Source organism: Chelonoidis abingdonii, chromosome 3, assembly GCF_003597395.2.
Source record: "Chelonoidis abingdonii isolate Lonesome George chromosome 3, CheloAbing_2.0, whole genome shotgun sequence".
Classification (NCBI taxonomy): Eukaryota; Metazoa; Chordata; order Testudines; family Testudinidae; genus Chelonoidis; species Chelonoidis abingdonii.
The window spans coordinates 92989590-93015554 of NC_133771.1; the positions used below are offsets into that span (position 1 = coordinate 92989590).

Sequence of the window (25965 nt, forward strand, 5' to 3'; positions counted from 1 at the left end):
CTCTAATGTCAGTTCTGTAAAAACATGTGAAATACAGTCTCCAGTCTTACAGATGATTTAAGTAAATGGCTTCTTTTTAGTGTCATTCCAGACTAAAAGAAAGTGGGAGTTGTGGGTTCTGAGACTATGGAGTTAAAATTGTCATTTTGGGTCTGAAATCACAGTTGCCAACTTTAATGCAGTAAATAAGCACCCCAACTTTCACTATAAGCCAAAAATCAAGCTAATCCCATTTTAAAATAAGCCAATCCCTAAGAACCTCAACATTCTATGTGACTAGACCCTCCTCGGGTGAACCTGGGACTGTGATGGGCCTGCTGTGCACCCCTGACTCTCTCCCCCGGCTTAGCCCGTGCTTGCCCCCACTTGATGGGAGCCAATAATAAAAAAAAAAGAAGCAACAAGCTGCAAGCCAAACAAGCTACAAGCCAAAAACTTAGCTAACAAGCAACTCACGAGCCAATTAAGCCAAAAACAAGCTGAATTTCTGCGTTTTGTTTTTTTTCTTCACGGGTTTGGCATGTCTGCCTTAAATGTCTCTCTTTGAAGTCAACTGCAAAACTCCAATAGTTTTCAGTGGGCACAAGGTTGAGCCTCAGAGTGTGCTTAGTGCCAGTTTATACACATCAGCAGATGACACAGGCATCTTACTCAAAATCAGGGGTAGGCAATGCTTCCCTATGAGAATCTTCTCAATCCCTAGGTCACCCTAGCAGAAATGTTCCTTTATATGGTTTAATCCCATGCTCCAGCCATAGGGTTTTAACTGCCATCTTTATGCCGATGACTCAGATCTACTTCGCCACCTCTTTTTTTTCCTCCTTCCATTTCTCCTGTCTTCCTTAATCATGCTGCTGATATAAAAAAGTTGGAGTGAAAGTGAAAACTACTATACTATCATTTGAATAGTTTTACCGTTGAGTTATTTAATTCAGATATACTCAGGGAATATGAGTCATATTGCCATATTTTTATTCAGATAGTTTGAACTCTTTTCACATTTCTAAGAACGACCCTGTTTTGTAATCTTCCACTAGTGGTCAGATTTCAGGTCAAAGATAAAAGTCTAATGAGGTTGCACACCAGCTGTAAAGAAAATATTCTGTTTCTAGGAGTGAATACCAGTCTTGTCTACTCAAGTGGAAGACAGCAGTGTAGGCTTGTGTCTGGGAGCAGCAGAAATAGAGCAAAGAAGGTAACTATTTTATTATAGTATCAGAGGGGTAGCCGTGTTAGTCTGGATCTGTAAAAGCAGCAAAGAATCCTGTGGCACCTTATAGATTAACAGACGTTTTGGAGCATGAGCTTTCGTGGGTGAATATCCACTTTGTCAGATGCATGTCCTGACGAAGTGGGTATTCACCCATGAAAGCTCATGCTCCAAAACATCTGTTAGTCTTATAAGTGCACAGGATTCTTTGCTGCTTTTATTTATATATAAATATTAATAAAATATCTCCATCATAAATCTGTGAATGAATTAAATATTTATAAGCTTCAGTAGTGAACTGTATGTAATGGAAATATTTCCAGCATGGTTTTCTGGCAATAACGAGTGGCATGGAATCTGATCCTGAATGCTTTTTTGGTGTGTGTGTTATCACAAAAAGTCACAAAGTGTGTGTTCAAGAGTTGACTGGGAAATAAATGTAATTTAAGCCATCATTTGTTTTACAATATCAGCATATGATGGAGCTTTAACTGGTACTTGATAGTTCCTGCTATGTCACAGAGGTGGATGGAAAGTTAAGAGAGAAACGGTTTGTGTACGAGTACAACTGTTGCTCCTGACTGGCCTGATGCCATGCTACACATCAGTGCTGGAATTGAGATTTGTAAAGAAATTTTATAACTCCTGTACTCCTGTATATGAGTGACCACCTAGACAGCCCTTTTGCAGTGTCCATCAAGCTGAAACTTTGTAGAGTTGTAGAGAAGCCTGAAGGGTAAAGGAAAGGGAAAAAAATAGCAGGTGCTCCACACCCACCAGCCCCTGATCAGCTCCTCCCTCATATCCAGCTTCTCGTCACGTAACCCTTAGGTCCTTTCTGCAACTGCTGCCTAACCATTCAGTCCTAGTCTGTAAGTGAAGGGATTCTTCCGTCCTAAGTGCAGGACTCTGCACTTCTTGTTGAATCTCATCAGGTTCTTTTGGCCAATCCTCTAATTTGTTTCTAGTCTCTATATCCATCCCTACCCCAGCATATCTACACCTCCCAGTTTAGTGTCATCTGCAACTTGCTGAGTAGCAGTTTGCATCCTCAGATCATTAATGAAGTATTGACAAAACTGCCAGGAGCAACCTGGGCACCCACTTGAAACCGGCGCTAACTAGACATGGAGCCATTGATCACACTCGTTGAGCCGACAACTAGCCAGGTTCTATCCATCTTATAGTCCAATCATCCAGCCCATACTTCTTTAACTTGCTGGCAAGAATACTGGGAGACATATCAAAAGCTTTGCTAAAGTCAAGCAAAATGCATCACTCTTCCCCTCATCCAAGGACAGTTATCTCCTCATAGAAGGCAGTTAGTTAGTCAGGCATGACTTGCCCTGGTGAAGCCTAAGTGCTCAGAAGTGATTCTCTGAGGACCTGCTCATGATTTTTCTAGGGACGAGTGAGGCTGACGGGCCTGTAGTTCCCAGATCTCTCCTTCCTTTTTTAAAGGTGGCACTACATTAGCCTTTTCCAGTCATACGGACCTCCCCCGTTCACCATGAATTTCAAAGATAATGGCCAATGGCTCTGCAATCACATCCACCAACTCCTTTAGCACCTTGGATGCAGCACACGTCCCCATGGACTTGGCTGTCCAGTTTTTCTAAATAGTCCAAACCACTTCTTCTCCACAAGCGGCAGGGCTGGTCACCTTCCCACAGTGTGCTGCCCAGTGCAGCAGTCTGGGAGTGACTTATTTGTGAAGACGAGGCAAAAAAATCATTGAGTGCATTAGCTTTTTCCATTCCTCTGTCACTAGTTGCCTCCTCATTCAGTAAGGGGCCAACACTTTCTGATTTCTCTTATTACTAACATACCTGAAGAAAACATTTTTCTTACTCTAACATCTCTTGCTAGCTGCAACTCAAGTGTGATTTGCTTCCTGATTTCACTCCTGCATGCCTGAGCTATATTTTTATACTCCTCCTGGTCATTTGTCCAATCCCACTTCTTATAAGCTCTTTTTTGTGTTTAGGATAGCAAGGGTTTCACTGTTAAGCCAGGCTGGTTGCCCGCCATATTTACTATTCTTTCACAACACCGGATGGTTTTGTCCTGCAACCTCAATAAAGATTCTTTAAATATACAGCCAGCTCTCCTGGACTCTCTTTGCCCCAGGGAACCTGTCCATCAGCTCCTGAAGAGTCAAAGTCTGCTTTTCTGAGTCCATGGTCCGTATTTTGCTACTCTCCTTTTCTTCCTTGTGTTAGGATCCTGAACTCAACCATCTCATGGACACTGCCTCACTTTTGCTTCCCTACTAATTCTTCCTGTTTGTGAGCAGCAGGTCAGAGAGCTCTGCCCCTAGTTGGTTCCTCAGCACTTGCACAGGAATTGTCCCTACACTTTCCAAAAACTTCTGGATTGTCTGTGCACCACTGGATTGCTCTCCAGCAGATATCAGGTGAGTGAAGTCTCCCATGAGAACCAGGGCCTGTGATCTAGTAACTGCTGTAGTTGCCAGAAGAAAGACTCATCCACCTCATCGCCTGGTCTGGTATTCTATAGCAGACTCCACCACGACATCACCTTGTGTGTTCACGTCTTCTAAACTTAATCCAGAGACTCTCCGGTTTTCTGCAGTTTCATACCAGACTCTGAGCAGTCATACTGCTCTCTTACATACAATGTAACTCCTCCACCTTTTCTGCCCTGCCTGTCTTCCTGAACAGTTATATCCATCCATCACAACTGCAGTCATGTGAGTATCCCCAGTCTCTGTTTCTATCACATCTATTCCTTGACTGTGCGGCAGGGCCGGCTTTAGGCCAATTTGGCTGATTCGGGAATTGGCCCGCGCCTAAGAGGCCCCACGCCTTAGGCAGCTTTGTAATTTTTTTTTTTTCTTACTACCCCGTCCCGGCTGCAGTCTGCTCCAGGGTCTTCCATGGTCCTGCTCCTTTGAGCAAAGCGCCGGCGGGAGTGCGGCGCGGCCCCGATCTCCAGCTAGAGCTCCAGCCAGGGCGGGGGCTTGCACACTCCGGCCTGGGCTCCAGCCGGGAGAGCGGGGTGGCGGGCTTGCGTGCTCCGGCCTGGGCTCCAGCCGGAGAGCGGGCGCGGGGCTTTGCTGCTCTCCGGCGGGAGCGAGGCTGCGGGGCTTGCTGCGCTCCAGCCGGAGTGCAGCAAGCCCGGTGGCTCCGGCTGGAGCGCAGCAGCCGCTCTCTGTCTGGAGCTCCGGCCAGAGCGCGGCAACCCCGCAAGCCGGTGGAGCTCTGGCCCTTTAAATAGCTGCCAGAGCCCTGGGCAGTGAGGGCTCTGGGGCTATTTAAAGGGCCCGGGGCTCCAGCTGCCTCTGCCACCCTGTCCTTAATAGCCGCCGGAGCCCCGCCTCCCCCATGCATTCCCAGCACTCCCGCGGCTATTTAAAAGGTCCAGGTGGGGTAGAAGGGGTTTGGGGCTACTTAAAGGCTGGGGTTCCAGCTGCCTCTGCTGCACCCCCTGACCTGTCCACACCAGTCGGCCCCCTGCCGCAGCCAGCTCGCACCCCGTGCCACAGCAGCCCTCCCAAACCCTGTCCTGTCTCCAGCCACCCTGCAACACCCTCGCAGCCCTGCCAAAGCCACCAGCCCCCCACAAACTGCTGCCGCACCAGCCCTCCACTCCTGTCGCGCCGCACCCCTGCCCTGTTTCAGTCAATCCTGCTCCCCACTGCCTGAAGCCAGCAGTCCGCACTCCTCTGTCTCTCAGCCCTGCAAACCCCTGCTGCATCCCTGTGGTCTGCCTGAAGCCAGCCCGCCCCACACCCCTTGCCCTGCCTGCAGCCAGCCCCATGTCCACTGCTGCCCTGCAGTTTCCAGGGCAGTAACCCTGCACACCTGCTTCAATGAGGGGGGCAGGGAGCAGTTGGGACCAACACATGTGCACATCCCCAGGGAGTGGCGGGGACCCACACTTGTGAAACAGTAGTCATTAATAGCCAATCAACAGCATATATGATGCAATGTATATAACATATAATTTTATTATTCATATAGTTATGGAAAGTAAATAATACATGAAAGAAATGAAAGGCTTTTTTTTCCACTTTTTTTTTTTGAGTCATCCTTGCCAGGGCCCTGCCGAAAATGTTCGAATTGGGCCCCGCACTTCCTAAAGCCAGCCCTGGTGCCAGGACTTCCAGTTCTCCCTCCTTGTTTCCCAGGATTATTGCATTTTTGTATAGGCACTTAAGATAACTCGCTGATCGTTCTGATTTCTCAGTATGAGGCAGGAGTCCTCCTGTCTTGTGCTCTCCTGCTCATACTTCCTCCCAGTATCCCACTTCCCCACTTACCTTAGGGCTTTGGTCTCCTTCCCCTGGTGAACTGAGTGGAGTGGGGGTCGAGCACCCCCCAGGAACTCAGGATGTCAGTGCCTCTCCATAAAGCTACCTTACATGGACCTAACTCTATAGTGTCGGCCAGAACTCAGGCCAGAACTCAGGATGTCAGTGCCTCTGCATAAGCTACCTTACATGGACCTAACTCTGTAGTGTAGGTCAGACCTAAGTCATGTCACTGAACTTGTATGTGCAATTACTCGTATTGAGCCTTGTATGTTGTCTAGTGACACTAACAAGGGCCTTTTTCCCCCCACATTCCTACTCTTCTTTGTTAGTTGTATACCACAAAAAAAAAGACATATATTATGGAAAGCCTTAAAGAGAGAGGCCTGGCTATCAGTTTACTTAAAATGGTAATCTACATGGAGATTTCTTACAATCTGTTCCAACTCAAATACTGTACCAGACATATGAGATGAAATCCTCTAGAAGGTTATTTTACTCCCACTTCATTGTCTTTCTACTCTCTGTTGGAAGGGATGTAACCGTGCTCCACTGGCACATATGTGGCATGATGTCACTGATTTACAGGTGAAGAACCTTATAAAATATTGTGGCCAAAAATAAAATTATCAAAGAAAACTCTTGAGAGAAAATAAACTTCCTCTCCCTCTCTCCTATTGTGCTGAACTTATGTTACTAGACAAGAGGGACTGGGGGAAACATATTAAACAGGGAAATAGGAGAGAGAGAATCAGAAATAATAAGATGGTGTGAACAAAATACCAGCACAAAATTAATTGGAATGCGGCCTCATTACTCTGGTTGTGCACAAGGACTAAGTCATAGCTCATGGAACGCACCGGACTTTGTGGTGAGCTCCTTGAGTAGCTCTGAGTTTAAGTGCCCATATACATGGATTCTGTGAAGTTAGAAAATTCATTAAAGCAATATTGGTGCCTGACAATACCAGACACGTGTACAAGTAAATAACTCAAAGACAATGTATTACACAGTACTTTTAACTGCAAAAGATATTCTGTTCTTGTGCCAGTCCCTAAAAGTGCCATTTCTACACTGTCATTCAGTTTGCTGTTTTTGTTAAAATATATTTTCCTATCAAGAGGAGATCTGTTTTGTTTATATTGTACTGAAATTTTTGTCCTGAAGGATAGGTAACACCAAAATAAAAATGACATAAAATAATGTTTTCTAATCTGCAGATTCTTGACATAGGAGTGAAACTGAATTAACAATGGAGCCATCAGAAGAATTTTTGTTCAGACATAAAGGGTTTTATTTCCATCCAGGCCATGTTACACCTGTTGTGTATTTGGTTGTCATGGTTTTTGTTCCTATGGCAACTGAGTTAGATTATTAGGAGATAGCCCAGCCAGCTCCGGCTGGTTAGGCGAGCTCTGTGTCTGTAAATAAATGGTAGTTTTGTTAGCTGTCTGCTGTCTGGCCTCTAGTGATTTCTTCCTAAACCTAAACTGGCTGCCCCCAAGATATAAGTGCACGGAGATAGATTCCCGGTGCTCGCTCCAGTAACAGAAGGAAGTAGAAGTCAAGGTAAAGAACAAACAACAAACTGCTTGTTTGCACTGACTGTGAAAATGAACTAAAATCATGGCTACTCTGACCGGGGCCACTGGAACCTTTGATGAGAATAGTGAAATGGCATGTGTATACTGAGCGTTTAGCTTTGTAATTGCAAATGACATTACAGAAGCAAAGAAAGTGCAATATTCTTCAGTGTTGAGATAACTACCCTGCTACGCAGCCTTACTACACCCTGGTTAAGCCTAAAGACAATCTTACAGTGACATTGTGGAAATCTGGGTCCCATTTTCCCCAAAACCACTGGTAATGTGCTGAAAGATGTACAAAAGAGACAAGAAGAAAACATGTTGTACAATTTAAAAAAGCTAGAAGAACACTGTGAAAAAGATGGTTAAAGATGTGCTGACAGTGTTGGTGGCCTCTATAGTTGAAATATGAAGCACTATGACAGAGGCTCAGCTTACATTACAGAAGGCTGTGGTATTGGCTGTCTCCAGGGAACTGGCTACAAGGGAAGCGCAATACATTGGTGCATCCCCTAGGGTGCAAAAAGTGTCACAAGAACCTACCCACAAAACTGTGCAGAGTCAAGAATGTTACCGCTGTGGTAAGCCGGATCACCAGGCATCAGAATGCTGGGTAAGGACCCTGTGTCGACACTGTGGCAAAAAGGGATACATTGAGTGTGCCTGTAAACAAAAGAAAAGAGGCCCTGCTGACAAAAAGAGGAACCCTGCATACCCTAGAGCAGACCAGGATGAATCAAGGTGACACCTCATCACAAGCAGAAGTGCCACTGCATGTTTTGTCTTTGGCAGTGGGCTCACATGAATACGGGTAACCCCGTGGTTGGATGGCAAACCTATACGCATGAACTGGACACTGGTGCAGCCATCTCGCTGGTCTCCGAGACTGTGTATAAAGAAAAGCTACAGCATCTTCTGCTTAAAGCAACAAAACTGTTCTGAAGACGTATATGGCGGAGAAGCTGTGCCCACGTTGATGTTAAGGTGGAGCTCAATGACAGGCTGCTAAACTGCCACTGTTTGTGGTGAGAGGTAACTACCCAGCCTTAATGGGTAGGTCTTGACTTGGAAGATTCAGTTGAACTGGCAGAAAGTGCACCTGATGACTAAAGAAGAAACAAGTCTAACACCTATACTAAGGAAACATGCTGCTGTTTTTGGAGATGATTGGGAAGTATGAAGGAATCACTGTGACATTGAACATTAACCTGACAGTCCACCAAAATATCTGAAAGCCCGAACTGTGCCATATGCTATCAGGCCAAAAGTTGAAGCAAACCTGGAGTGCCTGGTCATCAATGGAGTCCTAATACCAGTTCCCCATAACTCATGGGCCACTCCTATAATTCCAATAGTGAAGAAAGATGGCTCTCTCCGGATCCTGCAGTGATTTTAAAGTCACTGTCAACCCAGTGTTGTGTGCAGAGCAATACCACTTCCCCGGGCATCGATGACCTCTCGCAGGCCTGGCTGGGGACAAAAGTTCAGTAAGACTGATCTGAGTCAAGCATATTTACAGATGCACGTTGATGAAAAGTCCCATGAGCTGTTGACTATTGTGACTCATAAGAGGCTTTATCGATACTGTCGCCTCCCCTTCGGAATAACGTCTGCTCTAGCCCTGTTCCAGAGGCTATGGACCAGATCTTGTGCGGCTTGTCAGAGTTCAGTGCTATCTGGATGATATCCTGGTCACTGGAAGGAATGAAGGAGATCACCTTAAAGAATTTAGAGGCTACCCTACAAAGACTGAAGAGTACGGCCTATGATGAGTTCGCAAAGACAAGTGTGAATTCTTCCAAGCCTCTCTTGAATATTTGGGACACATCATTGATTCTGCAGGTCTTCATAAGGCCCCTGCAAAAGTTAAAGCTATTGTGGAGGCTCCCCCACCTCAAAATGTAAGCCAGCTGCAACTCGTTTCTAGGACTACTGAAACTATTATGGAAAGTTCATCTCACAGTTAGCCACACTGCTCTAAAACCACTTCATGAGCTCCTTGGGCAGAACAAGGCCTGGAAGTGGACTGAAGCTGTGATATTGCATTTAACAAAGCTAAGGATGCATTGCTAAATTCTGAAGTTCTAATGCACTTTGATCCATCCTTACCCCTACAATTGGCCTGCGATGCCTCCCCTTATGGAGTGGGGAGCAGTCGTGTCACACCATTATGTCTTCTGGGAGAAGAGAGACCTATTGCTTTTGCTTCACCACTCTAAGCAAAGCAGAAACTAACTACCTAACCAAAATCAAATGTGAGGCATTAGGAATTGTTTTTTGGAATTCGGAGGTTTCAATCAGTTACCTGTTTGGGCGAAAGTTTACTCTTTTCACAGACATTGACCTCTGACGTCAATTTGGACCTACACAAGCATTCCCCCATTAGCTGCTAGTCATATGTAACGTTGGGCATTGTTACTTTCAGCACACACGATATGAAAAGATCAAATATCGGAAATCCATTCTGCACGGCAATGCAGATGGCCTCTCAAGGTTGCCTTTGCTGGTCAAACATCAAGATAGTGTCCAAAAGGAAATCTTCTACTTTGAACAGGTAGAGAATACACCTATCACTGCTACTCAGAATAAAGAAGGCAACTCTCATTGACCCAGTATTGTCCCAAGTTATGGACCTGGTGATGCATGGAAAAGCTCGACAAACCTTTCCGGTCTCACCCGACCTTGTTACCTACATGTCAGGAGGACGGAGTTATCGGTCCAATCTGGTTGGTTGTTGTGGGGAGATGTGTCATTATTCCACCACCACTGAGATCACAGATGTTAGAACAGCTACATTCTGGTCACTGTGGAATAGTGAGCGCATGGAAGAAATTGCATGAAGCTATTTTGATGGCCTGGATTGGACAGTGCTATTGAAGAGAAGGCAAAAGCTTGTATGTCATGTCAGGGTGTGAGGAATGCACCCCAGTGGGCACCCCTACACCCATGGAACTGGCCTGAAAACTCATGGCAACGTATTCCCATTTGACTTCGCTGGCCCCTTGAAGGAAGCATGTTCTTGGTGCAGTAGATGCCCATTCTAAATAGCCAGAAGTCTCTATAATGCAGTCCACTACTGCAGAGAGTACTATCCAAAAACTACGGGGACTCTTTAGTCGTTTCGGTCTGCCAGAACAACTTGTGAGCGACAACGGACCGCAGTTCATCTCTCAGGAGTTTCAAAATTTATGAAGGCAAATGGGATACACCACATCATGTCAGCACATATCATCCATCCACCAAAGGATTAGCTGAAAGATTTGTGCAGACAATGAAACACACTTTGAAATCAGCAAGGGGACAACACTCCATTCAAAAGTGTCTGGATACCTTCTTACTTTCCTACAGAAACACACCTCATGCTATGACCCAGCATCCCTGGCCTTTCTAATGATGGACGACAGCTGCGCACTTGCTTTGATCTGCTGAAACCTTCTGAACCTCGACAAATTGTACAACATCAGCAGCAATATCAAGTCATCAGATGGGCACCCAGAGCAAAAGACGAACCTTTAGCTCGGGATGCCAGTTTTAGCTCAGAATTATACTTCCAGAGCTAAATGGGTCCCTGCCATGATTATCACTCAAACAGGACCTGTTTCCTACACAGTCCGGACTGCAGAGAATCTTACCTGGCAGCGACATGTAGATCAGCTATTTTGCCAGGTCATGCCAGTCCTCAGGACGCATCTGCAGTTGAGTGGTCTGACTTCACTTCTTCTGGTGAGACACCGAATCACGAATCACTTGTTCCTGACTGTTCTCCTCCATTACTGCCGGCGGCTGAGATACCCCTTTCCCAGCACGAGCTGATACCACCTTCTCACCTGTTCATGCTGCGAACCCTGAGCCCATGGTACTTCCGGGTGCAACTACACCAGAAGTTCACCATAATCCACCTAGAGACAGAAGGCCTCCTCATCGGCTGGATCTTTAGCTAGGGCGAACCCACGGTTATGGGGCAAAATAATCCCCAGGGTTTAGCTGGGAATGGAAGCAGTCTACCCTCCTTCTCTAGTCTAGTGTGTGTTTTATTTAGGGGATGTTCTTATTAGAGGGGGAGGAATATGTTGTGTATTTGGTGGTCATGGTTTTTGTTCCTATGGCAACAGAGTAAGATTATTAGGGGATAGCCCAGCCACCTTCGGCCAGTTAGGAGAGCTCTGTGTCTGTAAATAAATGGTAGTTTTGTTAGCTCTCTGCTGTCTGCTCTCAAGTGATTTCTTCCTAAACCGGCTGCCCCCAAGGATATAACAACACCTGAATACATAGATTCACTGGAGGATTTTGAAATCAGAGACAGTGATGTATTTGTTGTTACTTATCCAAAATCAGGTAAGACCGATTGCTTGATTCCCTCCGCAGATTGATCCCAGTCCTGTCACAGACTATTCAAGCCGAACTACCAACTACATGTACTCAAGTGATCAACATTTTTGTACTCAGACTTTGCAGTGATATATTTTCTTAAAATAAGAATAGCACCACTTCTAGCCAAAGAGGTTTGAGAATTACTTGCAGCTGAAGAGTTAAAATATAGCAGAACCAACTCCTCTATGACATGGTCAGAGAGCAGGACTTTTTACCCCATTGTTTACTAAATATTGTAACACAGCTTTTGACACTGACAAATTCTGGCCACTAAAGAACCCTTGACACTTCTTAATAGAGAATTCCTTGTATCGCTGAGATGTCATGTAACGTGCACAGAAAGGACAGATCAATGTGAGCCTTCTCCATGAACCCTGAAGTAGCACTGGTGCTCTTCCACTGCAGGGGTGGAATGGGGTACTTAAAAACTCTCAGAACAACAGTATACAGGGTGCTTTGGATAGGGCCAGTGAATTCACTGGCTATTACTGTAATGTACAGCCATGCTGCAGCACTGAGGCTACATAAAAGGGAGAAAAACTGTCTGTACTAATCACCATTTCCATGGGGAACCTGAATACCCTAGGTACAAATATTTGAAGATTTAGTTATTGACCAGCACATAGATAGATATGGGTTTTTTAAAACTAAAATGTACAAAAGTATAATGCTGTTTGGATTCCCATCCCTGCTGCATTAATGGACTCCCTTTAAGCCCAATTTTTAGACTTCATTTATAATGTGAAATGAGACACAGTTTTGAAGAGATTGTGATTATGGCACATTATTACATGACATTACAAATAAAATTAGCATCAAAGCTGTTTCAAATAAGGCTATTTTCTTTCCCAGGGACTGTGTGGACACAGAATATTTTGAGCTTGATTTATCATGAAGGCCATCGAGATGGAACAGAAAATATAAAAATAATAGACAGAGTCCCATGGCTGGAGTATAACATACATAATATGGATTATGTCCATTGTCCATCACTTCGTCTCTTTGCTACTCACCTGCCGTACTATTTAGTTCCAAGAGATCTGAAGAACAGGAGAGCAAAAGTAGGTGATACTATTTTTACTATTTAATTAACATTACCCAGGAAAACTGGTAGCTTTCACCAATAAATCAGTCTAAATCCTCAGGGCCAGACTGTCTGTCCTCCCCACAACAACCCTTCCAAAAGCAAATCTCCTCTGCGTGGGGATGGGGCTCACTTCCTCCATTCCATGTCCCTAGACCCAGCCAAAGAGGGGAAAACAAGTTCAATCAAGACCTCAGGACTTCAGTGTCCAGTTTCAGGGGAGTTCCCATTTTTCATGGAACTGCTGTGCTTGGTCTCTGGGCCAAGAAATGGAGCTGCTTCTGCCTCATCATGACAGCTCCCTCTAAAAGGGGTGTTAGTGATGGGTTATGATCACTGCAGTCTGCATGTTATATTGTAAATTACAGTGTTTTTGTCGTGGTGGTGTATGTAACTATGTAACTGTAAGCTCTTATGTTATTCATGTATCAGAGGGGTAGCCGTGTTAGTCTGGATCTGTAAAAGCAGCAGAGAATCCTGTGGCACCTTATAGACTAACAGACGTTTTGGAGCGTGAGCTTTCGTGGGTGAATACTCACTTCGTCAGACATGTTATTCATGTTTTATGTCTCCTGCATCTTTAAACATCAGGAAACTTCTTGCTAAGGATAGGGGTGTGGACTGTGGCAGACACAGCTCAAGAGGAAGGATCTTCCAGGGTCAGAGATTCACACTGAGCTGTCTCTCATGGAGTTGGTTGCCCTGCCCTGCTGTGTTGCTTTCCTTAATCTAAACGGAAAGTTATCACACCGAAGGTGTGCAGTGCTGGCCTGTGAGAATTGCCTTGTGGGAGAGATGCCAATCTCTTACATTGCTACCTGGATCTCTCATGGAAGGTGGCATGTGCTGTGCACCCACTTCCCAGGAGACTCCCTTCACAGTCACCCTTACAGCTTCCTTATCTCTGTTGCAGTAAAACTTATTAGAAGATGAGCAGATGCATGGTACAGAGCTTGCACCACATAAGCTCCATCAGTGCAACCTCTCAATCCATAGGAATCTTCCTCCTGATTTGCTTTATAGCTCACCTCCATTTCCCACGCAGAAAGAGTCTTTAAAGTTACAGAGAGAGTAAAAGTAAATGGAACAACATCTCCTCAGCTGCACATAACACAATTTTAACTACAGAGATTGGAAAAGTATTGCTTCTGTATATTTTACAGGGCTCATGTAGGTTTTCACAATTTTAAGACTGTGTTGATGGTGTAAGGAGTTTTTCTCTTCATGGCTTCTGGCTGGCTGTTCTTAGTGTGCACCACCATATGCCTTAGCTGTCTGTGTGGTTTTCCAGAAATTCTCAGCTTCAAATTGTTGGAGAAATTGATTGAGGTGTGCAGCAATGCACGTTAGCATTACTTTTTAAACACTGTATCCATTACAATTCTCTAAAAATATCTCTAGCTGCAATTTTTTTTGAAAGAGCAAGAAATTCATGCTTACCAGGATTCTAGTCAAATGATATGTTTTTCACTGAAATACTTCATCAATATACTAAACTACACACAAATAAATAGCTGTTGCTTACTTAAGTGTTTGTATTTAAAAGGAACTCAAAATCAAATCAATTTATTAAAGTTTAAATTCTTTTCAGATAGTACACCTGCAACTGCACTTCCTGTTAATTTTTGTGCTGTTTATTATCACATTTCCCATGATTTTAAATGTTTCTGCTCCTCTCTTGCTATGTGAAAGACCCAAATAAACAACTGGAAATAACTTGAAGACCTGATTCTAAGTACACTTACTCATGTTCTTAACCTTGCAACAGTGAGTAATCCCACTGAGGTCAATGGTACTATCATATGTAGACAGTTATGCATGTGCATGATGGTCTTTGGAATTAAGGAAGCGCAATAATTCCACAAAATGTACAGAAAATGCTGGCAAAGACACACAAAAAATCCCATTCATTTAAATCAGGATAAACTATTTACTAAAGTACTTATTCTTTTCAGATACAATGATTTTAGTGTTACTTGCAGCAATAGCAAATAAGAACACATATTTTTAGGTTAATTGTATCCCTTTAATACAGGGGTGGGCAAACTTTTTGGCCTGAGGGCCACATCGGGGTTGCAAAACTGTATGGAGGGCCAGGTAGGGAAGGCTGTGCTTCCCCAAACAGCCTGTCCCCCCCTGCCCCCATCTACCTCCTCCCACTTCCTGCCTCCTTACTATCCCCCTCAAAACTCCTGACCCATCCAACTCCCCCACTCTTTGTCCTCTGATTGCCCCCTCCCAGGACCCCCCGCACCTAACTGCCCTGAGGGTCCCACCCCCTATCCAACCCTGCCTATTCCCCATCCCTCTCCAGAACCTCCACCCCATCCAACCACCTCCCCTGCATCCCCTGACAGATCCCCTGGGACTCCCATGTCTATCCAATCCCCCCACCCTCATTCCATGTCCCCTGACCACCCTGCCCCAAAACCTCAGCCCCATCCAACTGCCCCCTGTTCCCTGTCCTCTGACTGCCCCCCAGAACCCACTGCCCATTATTCAACTTCCCTGCCTCCTTACCATGCCGCTCAGAGTGGCAGAACTGGAAGTCGCGCAGCTGGGCCAGAACCAGCCACACTGCCTGCACAGTACCATGGCTGCAAGGAAAAGCGGGACAGCAGGGGATGGGACGGGCTAGCCTCCTTGACCAGTAACTCAAGTGCTGGGCAGGATGGTCCTGTGGGTCAGATGTGGTTCCCAGGCCATAGTTTGCCCACCTCTGCTTTAATATATCTGAGGCTGTCACTCTTTTTATCTTGCAGGTTATTTATGTAGCCAGAAACCCAAAGGATGTTGCAGTTTCCTATTTTCATTTTTCCAGCATTTCAGTCCTACTTGAGACAATACCAGATTTTAATGTTTTTCTGGAGAGATTTTTAGCTGGGAAAGGTAAGGTTTCATTTACTGCTAAAAGGCTAAGTCCTGCTCACCAACAACAGCCTAAATAAACTATCTGAGTGGGTAAATTACGTAGAAGATGGAGCTGGTCAAAATCCTGGCCCCTACCTCACAACCTGGGGTCTAAGGTTGCAGTGAATGCAGTATCATTCACAGTTCACAACAGAGATTTTGTACAAAAGTAGTCCAGGGTAGGGCAGGGCCAGCTCTAGGCACCAGCAAACCAAGCATGTGCTTGGGGCGGCACATTTTCAGGGCGGCATTCCAGCCATCTTTTTTTTTTTTTTTTTTGCTTCGGGCTGCAAAAGCCTAGAGCTGGCCCTGGTCCAGGGGAGCAGCATAGGCACATGCATTGCACCAATAAAGTGCAAGTTGTCTTGTGTATCTCAATTGGTTCTTCACTCTGAAACCTAACCATGAAGATTTCAATACATTTCAACTCCACTTAGGTGCTCAGATAACACAGGTGAGGAGATAAGGTTGAGCGCTATGCAGAGAACACACAGAAGTAGTTTTCTGTTAATTTTCTGGTTTAGTATCTTGCAATCCCAAACCACTACTTATACCTTCCAAAGAGCCAAAAGACTCAGCTGTAACCTCTCTAGCTCCTGAGTTCTCTCTTAATATCTCTGACAATGCAACATTCTCACTAAGGCAGTTTATGGAACACTGAAAATTTAAGTACATAGTAAAATAAATTCTACACATTCTTCTGTTATGGTAATTAGAGTGACTCTCTCATCTGCATAGGATCTTTTGGCCCTGAATCCAGCCTCTTCTCCCCTAAGCTTTGAATCCCCTGCCTCTTTTGTCCTGTGTAGAACCACACTACAGACGATTTTCCTTACAACAGAGAGTAGTGTCACTCCTCTCCAGTTATTGCTGTCAGTGAGATCACCCTTTTTAGGTACTCTGCCAACGATTCCATGTTTTCACTTGTCAGGAAGGGTCTCTTCTCCATAGAACTTGGAATAGTTCTGTCAGTTTTATTAGGGATTGTGGGGTCAAGCTCTTTAAGCTTTTCTGCTGTGATTTGATCATCTCCTGCCATTTGGTTGTTTTTCTGCTTCTTAATTGCAGCCTGTATTGCTGACATCTCTGTTGCATCAGTGTTAATGCCAAGTAGATTATGTTCACGTTTCATCAATATCTGGTGTTGAGCTGGGGCTGACTCTGTTGAGGACTTGTCTGAAATGCTCTGCCCATCTATTATTCTGTTACACCTCAGTTGTAAGCCTTTTTTCATCTTGGCTTTTTATTGGCCCATTTCTTGTTTGAAATGTTCACACTTTTCACTGCTTTGTCTGCTTTCTTCTACTTTTCCTTTGCTTTTTCCAATATTTCGTTTGTCTTAGCATTCAGGAGTTTTCCTTTCAGTGCTTTCCTTTCCTTACTGAGATGCAAGGTCTCTTGGCTTATCCAATACTTGCTCTGTGTGCGCTGATACCAGGCTGTGACTGCTGCAGCTTGAATCATGTTGTCTCAGAGGACAGTGCATTTTTCTTCAAGTCCAATCTCTATCTCACCTGCCTCTGTCTGCACCCCAGATCTGTTTCATAGTTCATGCTGGAATTTCTCAGAGAACACTTTTGTTTTCAGTTTTATATTATTGATTTCTTTGCCACGTTCTGTTTAAAGTTGGTCTCTCTCAGTTTTAATTTCAGTTTGGCAATGCAAAGATTTTGGTTGCTGCTGTCATCTGGGGCTTGATGTGCCCTTGCACCTTGGACAGATGACCTGAATCTCAAACTAATGCCGATGCAATGGATTTCTTCTTTTGTTTTGCCATCTGTCAAATTCCATGGGTCTTTGTGTATGTCTCTAGAAGGCACCAAGGTGCTTGCAAGAACTAAGTCAGACAACTAGCACAATTCACTGAATTCCAGGTTTCCTTCATCACTGATATCATTGACAGCCTGCATAGGCATGTATTGTGGAATATTCTTCAGTCCTATGAAATTTCAACTAAACCCTTCAACACCATCCCGGCCATGTACAGAGATGCAAGGTTGCTCTACAAGAGTGGACAACCTGACAAGAGAGTGGTTCATCGTCGACACTTATGTGAAACAGGGCTGCATTTTATTTTTGCTGTTCCTTGACATTTCCATAGACAAGATAATGAAGAAGTGTATTAGTAACACAAAAGGCCTAGACTGAGAAACTACTGAGCAATATCCTGGAAAAGCTACAAACAAAGACAGACAACCTGGCAAAATCTGCAGGTCAAACAGGGCTCAGAATCAATTACAGAGAACCTTGAAACTCAGATGTCAAGCAGTAACTTCATATTAGAAGGCAAAAACATCAAAAAACTGGAATAATCCATCTACTTGGGCAGTACTATTCTAGCCATCAGGAACATCAAGAATAAGGTGACATCAAGGTTAAGAAAAGTGTCCACCTCATTCACTAAATTCAACAACACATGGACATCAAAGATATACAGCACCAAAGCAAAACTGAGAATTTTCAACTCAAATGTCTCAGTGCTTACGTATGGCTTTGATAGCTAAAGATCTACTAAAATGTTAAACAGAAAATTAGATGCCTTCAAAAATAAGTGCCTACAAAGATTCTGGACATTGGATGGAGAGACGTCATCATCAATAAATATATCGTAGAAATCACCAGACAGCAGCTTATTTCCACTAGAATTAGAAGGAAGTATTGGGCATGCACTTCAGATGCTAACACACAGAGTCCCACATGAAGCTGTCAAGTTGCAACCAACTGGGTTAGGAAATGATGGTGCCCAAAAGGCCTTAAAAAGAATCCTTCACAGGGAGGTCAGAATAACTGATCATAACACCATTAAGTAGTTGGAAGTAGTATCAAATGACTGAGAGGAATGGAAGAGATTAGTTTCACTCTGGGGATCAACATTGACATGATTATTTTTCCCCTGTATTTGGCCCTGGTGTCCAGTTCGGGTGCCCACAATTGAAGAAAGATGCAGATAAACTGGAGAGGGCTCAGAGAAGAGCCGTGAGAATGATTAAAGAAGTAGAAAATATGCCTTTTAGCAATAACTCAAAAAGCCAGAGGAGAGGAAGTGCGTGCGAAGAGCTGGGAGCAAGAGACGTGCAAGAAGCCGAGAGTGAGTAGACATACTGCTGAAGGACTGAGAAGTACAAATGTAATCAGACATCAGAAGGAAGGTCCAGTGGTGAGGACAAAGAAGGTGTTGGGAGGAGGCCATGGGGAAGTAGCCCAGGGATTTGTAGCTGTCGCAAAGCTGTTCCAGGAGGCACTATAGACAGCTGCAGTCCACAGGGCCCTGTGCTGGAACTCGGAACAGAGGGCGGGCCTGGGTTCCCCCCAAACCTCCCAACTCCTGATCAAACACAGGAGGAATTGACCTGAACTGTGACTTCTACCAGAGGGGAAAGTCTCTGGGCTATTTCCTGACTCACAAGGTGAATCTGTGAGGCGAGCAAATCTGCCAATAAGCACAGGACCCACCAAGGTAGAGGAGGAACTTTGTCACAGTACCTACATGCGGAACAATCCAGCAGAGAAAGGTATAATACAATTCAATGGCTGGCAGCTGAAGCTAGACAACTTTAGACTGGAAATAAGGCATAAGTGTTTAACTGTGAGAGTAATTAACCACTGTAACAATTTACCAAGGGTCATGGTAGATTCTCAATCAATGACAATTTTTAAATCAAGATTGGATGTTATTCTAAAAGATATGCTTAGGAGTTATTTGGGGGAAGTTTTATGGCCTGCCTTGTACAGGAAATCAGACTAGATGACCATAATGGTCCCTTCTGGCCAGAGAATCTATTAATCTATCAATTTAATTCTACGTTTGTGATCACTAATCCATCAAAAGCAATGGAAAATATTATCTATAAGTAAATAATCCAGGACATAAAAGTGCAAATATGTTGTGCTGGGTGCAAGTACCATTCTGTGGTGCCAGTGGACTCTAGAGGTAACAGTACAATGTGAATTAGTTATCACGTAATGGTCTGTCTGTCTGTTTGTGGAAAAAACAAAACTTGTCCTCAGATCCCTAGATTAGAAGATGGACTTGGCTTGGCCTTTATCTCACGTTTAAAGTGAAAGATAATCCAGGATAAGGCTGTGAATAAAAACAAGAACTGGAATAAAGTCTCTGTGAGCCCAAATACCATCCCAACAGCAGAGGGAAGAGAAGCTGAAAAAAGGAAGTCTGCTCCATTGATTCTGCAGCTGTGCTTGTGAGAGTATTAGGATGCAAAAATGTTAATAACTGAATGGTTTTTCGGTTTGAGATCCTTAACATTTATTTCTAACATTTTTCTCCTTAATAAGTATTGGCTGGCTCCTGGCTGGATCACATCAGAGGCTGGTCCACCCACAAGGATGACTTCAATATTCTCTTCCTTACCTATGAGGAGATGAAGAAGGTGAGACCAGTCAATCACTTTATATCTGAAAGAAACACTAAATAAAATGCCTCAATTTTTCAGTCAGATTTTGCCACCTTTACTCACATTGAGCTGTTCTTTACTCTGTGAAGAGTTGCGTTGATTTCACAGAGTGAGGTACATTGTTCTCATTGATTTCAATGCGAGTTCTTGAAAAAGTACTTCTCAGTGTGAGTAAGGATGGAAGAATCAGAACTGTGGGGTGAGATGTTCAGAAGCACCAAAGTAAGTTAGCTGCTTAACTCCCATTGATATTCAATAGCACATAGGAGCCTAATTCACTTAGTCACAAAAGGTGCCATTTGCTTCCTGGTGAAGAATATCTGCTGGATGTGAGTACAGTTAGAAAAGATAATAATCTTGCTTTATTTTGTTTCTTTTTCTGCATAGCAGGATGGCTGCTACACAATCCATCCCACGAGGCACCCTAAAGGGAAAGGAGAAGTTTTGTTACATTTTAGAACTTCTCAAAATGCTTTTAGAACTAAAGATGTTTTGTCAAAATGTCATTTTTTTGCAAAACTGAATATCATAATTTTTTTAATGAAAAATGATATTTTATTGCACTGTCTATTTAGAACTAGATTTTTAGTAAATAAAATATTTTAATAAATATTTTGATGTTTTCACTAAAGATACCTATGTGAAATCTTTGAAAAGTACAGAACACTTCAAAATTTCAATTGTTTGTAGAAATTAGTTTTTCACTTTTCTACCAGCTCAGCTAGCTTTTAACTCCTTAACAACTTCACCTAGCTTAGCAGAAGTCAGGTTTAGACTACTTTCAGTGTCCATACATGGATTTGTTCTGCTTTTAAACTGATTTTAGTCAGACTCCATAAACAAGGTCAGGAGTATCTGAGTGCACTTCTTAGCTAAATAGGTAGCGATGCAGCAGCATCCTCTCAGCTGACTTCAGCAGGAAGTATGTTGATAGTAGCAGCAAGACTGATTAACAAAGCGAGGAAAGACCCTTCCCATTAAGAGGTCCAACTCCTGATGTATATATTCGTAGATTCCAACGCCAGAAAGGACCATTGTGATCATCTTGTCTGACCTCCTGTATAACACTGACCGCAGAACTTCCCCAAAATAATTTCTAGAGCAGATCTTTTAGCAAAATATCCTATCTTGATTTATAAAAGCAGCAAAGAATCCTGTGGCACCTTATAGACTAACAGACGTTTTGAAGCATGAGCATGCATCCGACGAAGTGGGTATTCACCCATAGAAGCTCATGGTCCAAAACGTCTGTTAGTCTATAAGGTGCCACAGGATTCTTTGCTGCTTTTATAAATCCAGACTAACACGGCTACCCCTTTGAATCTTGATTTAAAAATTGACAGTGATGGAGAATACACCATGATCCCCTGGCATATTGTTCCAGTGGTTAATTACCCTCACTGTTAAAAATGTAAGCCTTATTTCCAGGCTGAATTTGTTTAGCTTCAACTTCCAGCCCTTGGATTGTGTTATATTTTTCTTTGCTAGACTGAGGAGCCCATTAATAAATATTTGTTCCCCATGTAGGTAATTATAGACTGTAATCAAGTAACTTCTTAATGTTCTCTTTGTTAAATTAAATAAGAACATAAGAACAGCCATACTGGGTCAGACCAAAGGTCCATCTAGCCCAGTGTCCTGTCTTCCGACAGTGGTGAATGCCAGCTGTCCCAGAGGAAATGAACAGAACAGGTAATCATCAAGTGATCCATTCCCAGCTTCTGGCAAACAGAGGCTTCAGACACCATCCCTGCCCATCCTGATTAATAGCCATTGATACACTGAGCTCTTTGAGTCTGTCACTGTAAGGCATGTTTTCTAATGCTTTAATCATTCTTGTGACTATTCACTGAACCCTCTTCAGTTTATCAACATCCTTCTTGAATTGTGGACTCCAGAAAAGGACACAACAGGGGTCCTTCTGCTTCCAAAATAGGTTGCCACAGACAGACCAAAATACAGTTAGCCAGAAAATTATGACAACCTTTGTCTTAAATGGTGCTAGCAGTTGTAATCACAGTCACAGAAATGAGCCTCTCTCTCCTGATTAGGCCATGAGAATGGGTTGGTTAATGGAGGACTTTGCAGTGGCTTAACTTGCTACTCACCTGTCCGTTTTTAATGCTGCTATAGCCTCTTGCAGTGAATTAAAATCTTGCTTATGAAGTAGTGCAGTAAGACTTAAGGTGTTGGAATAGATATGTATTATCTACTAATGTTACATGTGTAGAAAGTGTAAATAGAAAGGAGTAGTTAAATGATTGGATGTGTGCCTGCCTTTTTAGCCTTGCTGTAAATTGTTATAGCAATTTCTGTAACTAATCCAAGGACAAAAACACTAATTATCTAAGGCCTAGAGAAACAAAACAGAAAGTCTGTACCAGGGGGTGATAAGGACTTTGGGAAACAGTGCTGTTTTACCACTAACCCTTTCATCCCTTGGAATTTTGATTGTGCCTATATAAATCTTGTAGTCGTGTTTTTTAGCAATGTAAAGGGGGAGAAAAAACAGAATAACCTGTAAATCAAACGTGTTAAACTGGAATGTGAAAACGCTGAAATGTAAGCATGCTGGGTGAGTGGAAGCAGTATCTGTGACAGGTAAATAATCGATCAGGAAATAGTACCAGCCAAACTCAAAAAAGATTCACACCTATCTGTTGGCTAAAGATAATGCAGGAAACCAGATGATCCCCAGAGTGCAAGCTGGAATCTGCCTGAAGTGCATCAAGGAAAAATAAAAGATGACATACGTGTAACACTTGCCATCATGAATGTACCATCCGCCGGTCAAGCTGATTGATGCTCTCTCAATCATGACAGAGCAATTCCCATAGACTTACATTAAACCAAAAACCTATAAAAATAGAGCCAGGGGACTGTGCTCTTTGAATCTGGTTCTGCAACCACCCTCCAGGAGCTTCAGAGGTGCATCTGACAATGCCTTGGCTCCAACCTCGTGTCCAGGGCACCTGGCCAGTGACTTGGCACGAGCAATTGAAGGCTGGTAACTATAACTGATCATTGCAGAACCTGTGTGAATGGTTGTGTGAGTGAATGCTTTTAACAGCTGTCAGTACTATCCTGTTGTATTTGCAATAAACTTGGCGATTTGCCTTATCCCTCTTATACGATCCTGCTGGTATTGTTTTATTAGTGTAACAAAGGTCTCAAATAAGAAGTCATCTTTATTCTTTAATGCTATATCCATGTGCTCAGTTTCCCTTTATTTAAATATCCCATGATCCTTTATGCTATCATTTATTTATTTAGTTCTTTTATTTTTCTAATTCAGGAAACTTATTTTGAAATAATGTTCATTTCAGAATCTCAGAGGCGCTGTGCTGAAAATCTGCAAATTCTTAGGAAAGCAGCTAAATGAAAAAGAGCTGGACATGGTTGTGGAAAAGGCTACATTTGATCAAATAAAAACTGATCCCAGGGCAAACTATGATTTGTGGCAAATTGCCAGTACTGTTATGCTGGGTCTCACGCTTTCTCTTCTTTTGGGAAGGTTCAGGGCACCATTGCTTGCCTCCAAATTGGTATTTTAATTACCCCACTAGTGTCCTTGAGGAGGGGAGTGGAGAGGGAGGGACCTGGGCCCGCCCTCTTCTCCAGGTCCCAACCCAGGGGCCCTGAGGTTTGTGGTGAACCACTTGAACTAGCGGTTCCTTCCCCTGGGCTGCTTCCCTCTCCTGCCCTTCAGTTTGTGAAGGGGCTTCTTGCCCTCCTTCTACAAAAGCCAGGTGCCCCTTACCTAGGGTTTTTTGGATTTCTCAGCCCACCACAGCACTCCTCCAAACTTTCCTTTTGGTCTCTCTTCAAAACTGCTCTCTACTCCAATCAAACCTCCCTATTCCAACTCCCCCACTATCTGGCTGAAGCAGGGGTTTTTTTATCACATGACTGACTGCTGGTGCTCTAATTGGCTTCAGGTGCTCCAGTTAATCTATAGCAAACCTTCCTCCCCTTGCAGGGAATAAGGCTCCATGCTAACACTCTCCTGCTGCCCTCTGGCCATGATGTATCACAGATTCCATGCTAGCCAATCTCCTGGAACCAAGCAAAGGACATTTTCTTCACAAAGGTAAGGCAGAAGCAGCCAAAGCTAATAAATATTTAATCCTGCAGATCCTGGCATAGGACGTGTTGAAGCTAGCTGCCTAGGACTTCCAATCACAACTTTCCATCCCCAGAAAACAGTTGGCTTTGAGGTACTAAGACTGCTGAGTGATGTTGTATTGCTGTGTAACAATGCATCAGACACCACGTCTCACAGATTAAAAGAGAGCTACACTACTTTGCTCAATGCAATATCTTAAATGTATTGCATTGAGCAAAGTAGTGCAGCTTTCTTTTGATCTGTGAGAAAAAAGTGTCAGGGGTTTGTGGTCTTCTTATACTGCTGAATAGGAGGGGGACCCAGCCAGATGGTGCTGGGCACTGTGGTGTGGAAAAGTTAGAGAACCACTGCCTACCATTTATTACAGCATTGCCTGAAAAGAATGTTCAGAAAAGCTCATATTTCTCTTAATAGTAACTACTTCCTTTTCTTCTAAAATCTGTAGTGAAATAAATCAGTACACGAAGATGATAACTGAGATGTATAAAACCACTGGTTCCTAAAACAGAATTAGTGACATTGTCTAGAAATACTGGATCAAATTAGTTACACTGCAGACAAAGTTACACTGAGAATAAAATTGAGCCATTATGATTTTCCCCAGGGACACAGCTGTATTCTACAAAACATAGTCACAGTTTTTGCCAGTGGCATGTGTTTTATCATAGGGGCAGCACTCTCTGATAAGGCTGCTGACATCTGTAACATGCAAGTCACATCACTAAAACATTTGCCCAGCTAATCAAATGGACACCAGTGGGTACATTTCTAGTGCCGTGAAGGATAGATAAGATGTACAACTCCAATTTACAAAACAGGAGGGTGTTTTTTACTGTAGTTTACCCACACCTTCAGGACTGGAAATGTACCACCAAAGCCCTAGAAAACTACATTCTGGGGAGATAAGAGAGGAAGGAATGGAGGAGAAAAGGAACTGCACCCAACTAGCAACATTCACAGACTCTTACCTGCACAAGCAATATTCAAATTATAATAAAATGTCCAAGTGGCAGCAGAGCATCTAACAACCAATTTCTCTTCTGTGTCTCCTGCCTGAGGGACCGTTGGAGACTGGAAGAACACAATGACTGTGGCACAGAACGAAAGGTTTGACCATGTTTTTAAGGAGAAAATGAAAGACCTGTCTTCCACGTTCAACTGGGCTACTAATGACGACATATAGGCTGGTTTCCAGTTGGAAAGAGGTGAAAGTGCACTAAAGAGAATGAAAATACGTTTTTGTCTCCAATGTTCATAAAAATCCATCATTCTATGCAAATTAAAGATTTTACATGTGCAAAAATGTTTACTTCTTACATGTATTTGCACATCACCACAGTACCCCAGTTCTGAGCTATGAAAAAGTGTTACATACTGTCATGTTCTGGGGTGCAATCCAGGCCAGTCGGTGGTTGTGTCCCCACATGTCCTATAAACCGGGGTGCCTTAACTGCCCTGAGGCTGTATCTGACAGCCTGGACACCAACAGCCAGCAGACAAACATGCAGTATCCTGAGTGTCTGCTATGCAGCCCTGGTTCAGCACTCTGACCCCAGACGCCCATAAGCAGCACAAGGGTTTTTGCTACCCTAGGTGGCAGCACTCCTCCTCTGAGCATTCAGCAGCAGGGGGTCCTTCTGCTCCGCATCTTTAGGGCACTTAGGCGGCAGGTCCCAGAGCGAGTGAAGGACGTGCCGCCGAATTTCCACCAAAGACCTGGAGTGGAAGGACCCCCTGCCACCATATTTCTGCTGAGGGTGGCAAAATGCTGCCCCGCAAATCCTGCTGCCCTAGGCGACTGCCTAGGATCGCCTAGTGGAAGCTCCGGGTCTGCAGCCACCTGCCTATGACACAACAACCCCGCTATAGTCTGAATCACCTAATTACCTCATGCAGCAGTGACCCAAACACACTCCCAGTCCTGAATTTTCCCAAAACTGCTTTCCAATATCTAGCCCTTTCCTGGACCATTCAGAGAGATATTAAGGTT

General features: G+C 43.7%; 1 protein-coding gene across 1 annotated transcript; it reads left to right on the top strand.

The window, feature by feature from the left end:
* Positions 1-738: 738 nt before the first annotated feature.
* On the top strand, positions 739-25252 carry LOC116824394 (amine sulfotransferase-like). Its single transcript, XM_032779642.2, has 9 exons — positions 739-1195; positions 6707-6798; positions 11320-11407; positions 12296-12504; positions 15290-15416; positions 19731-19825; positions 23176-23320; positions 23886-23939; positions 25034-25252. The coding sequence occupies exons 2-9, from the start codon at positions 6739-6741 to the stop codon at positions 25156-25158; spliced, it is 903 nt and encodes a 300-aa protein (XP_032635533.1). The 5' UTR covers positions 739-1195; positions 6707-6738; the 3' UTR covers positions 25159-25252.
* The last annotated feature ends 713 nt before the right edge of the window (positions 25253-25965 follow it).

Bases quoted from the DNA above. Each gene is read 5' to 3' on its own strand.
- LOC116824394 (XM_032779642.2), top strand. From the start codon at position 6,739: ATGGAGCCATCAGAAGAATTTTTGTTCAGACATAAAGGGTTTTATTTC. The intron at 11,408-12,295 runs GTAAGACCGATT...TTTCTTTCCCAG, and splicing joins TGTTACTTATCCAAAATCAG to GGACTGTGTGGACACAGAAT. The intron at 23,940-25,033 runs GTAAGGCAGAAG...CTCCTGCCTGAG, and splicing joins AGGACATTTTCTTCACAAAG to GGACCGTTGGAGACTGGAAG.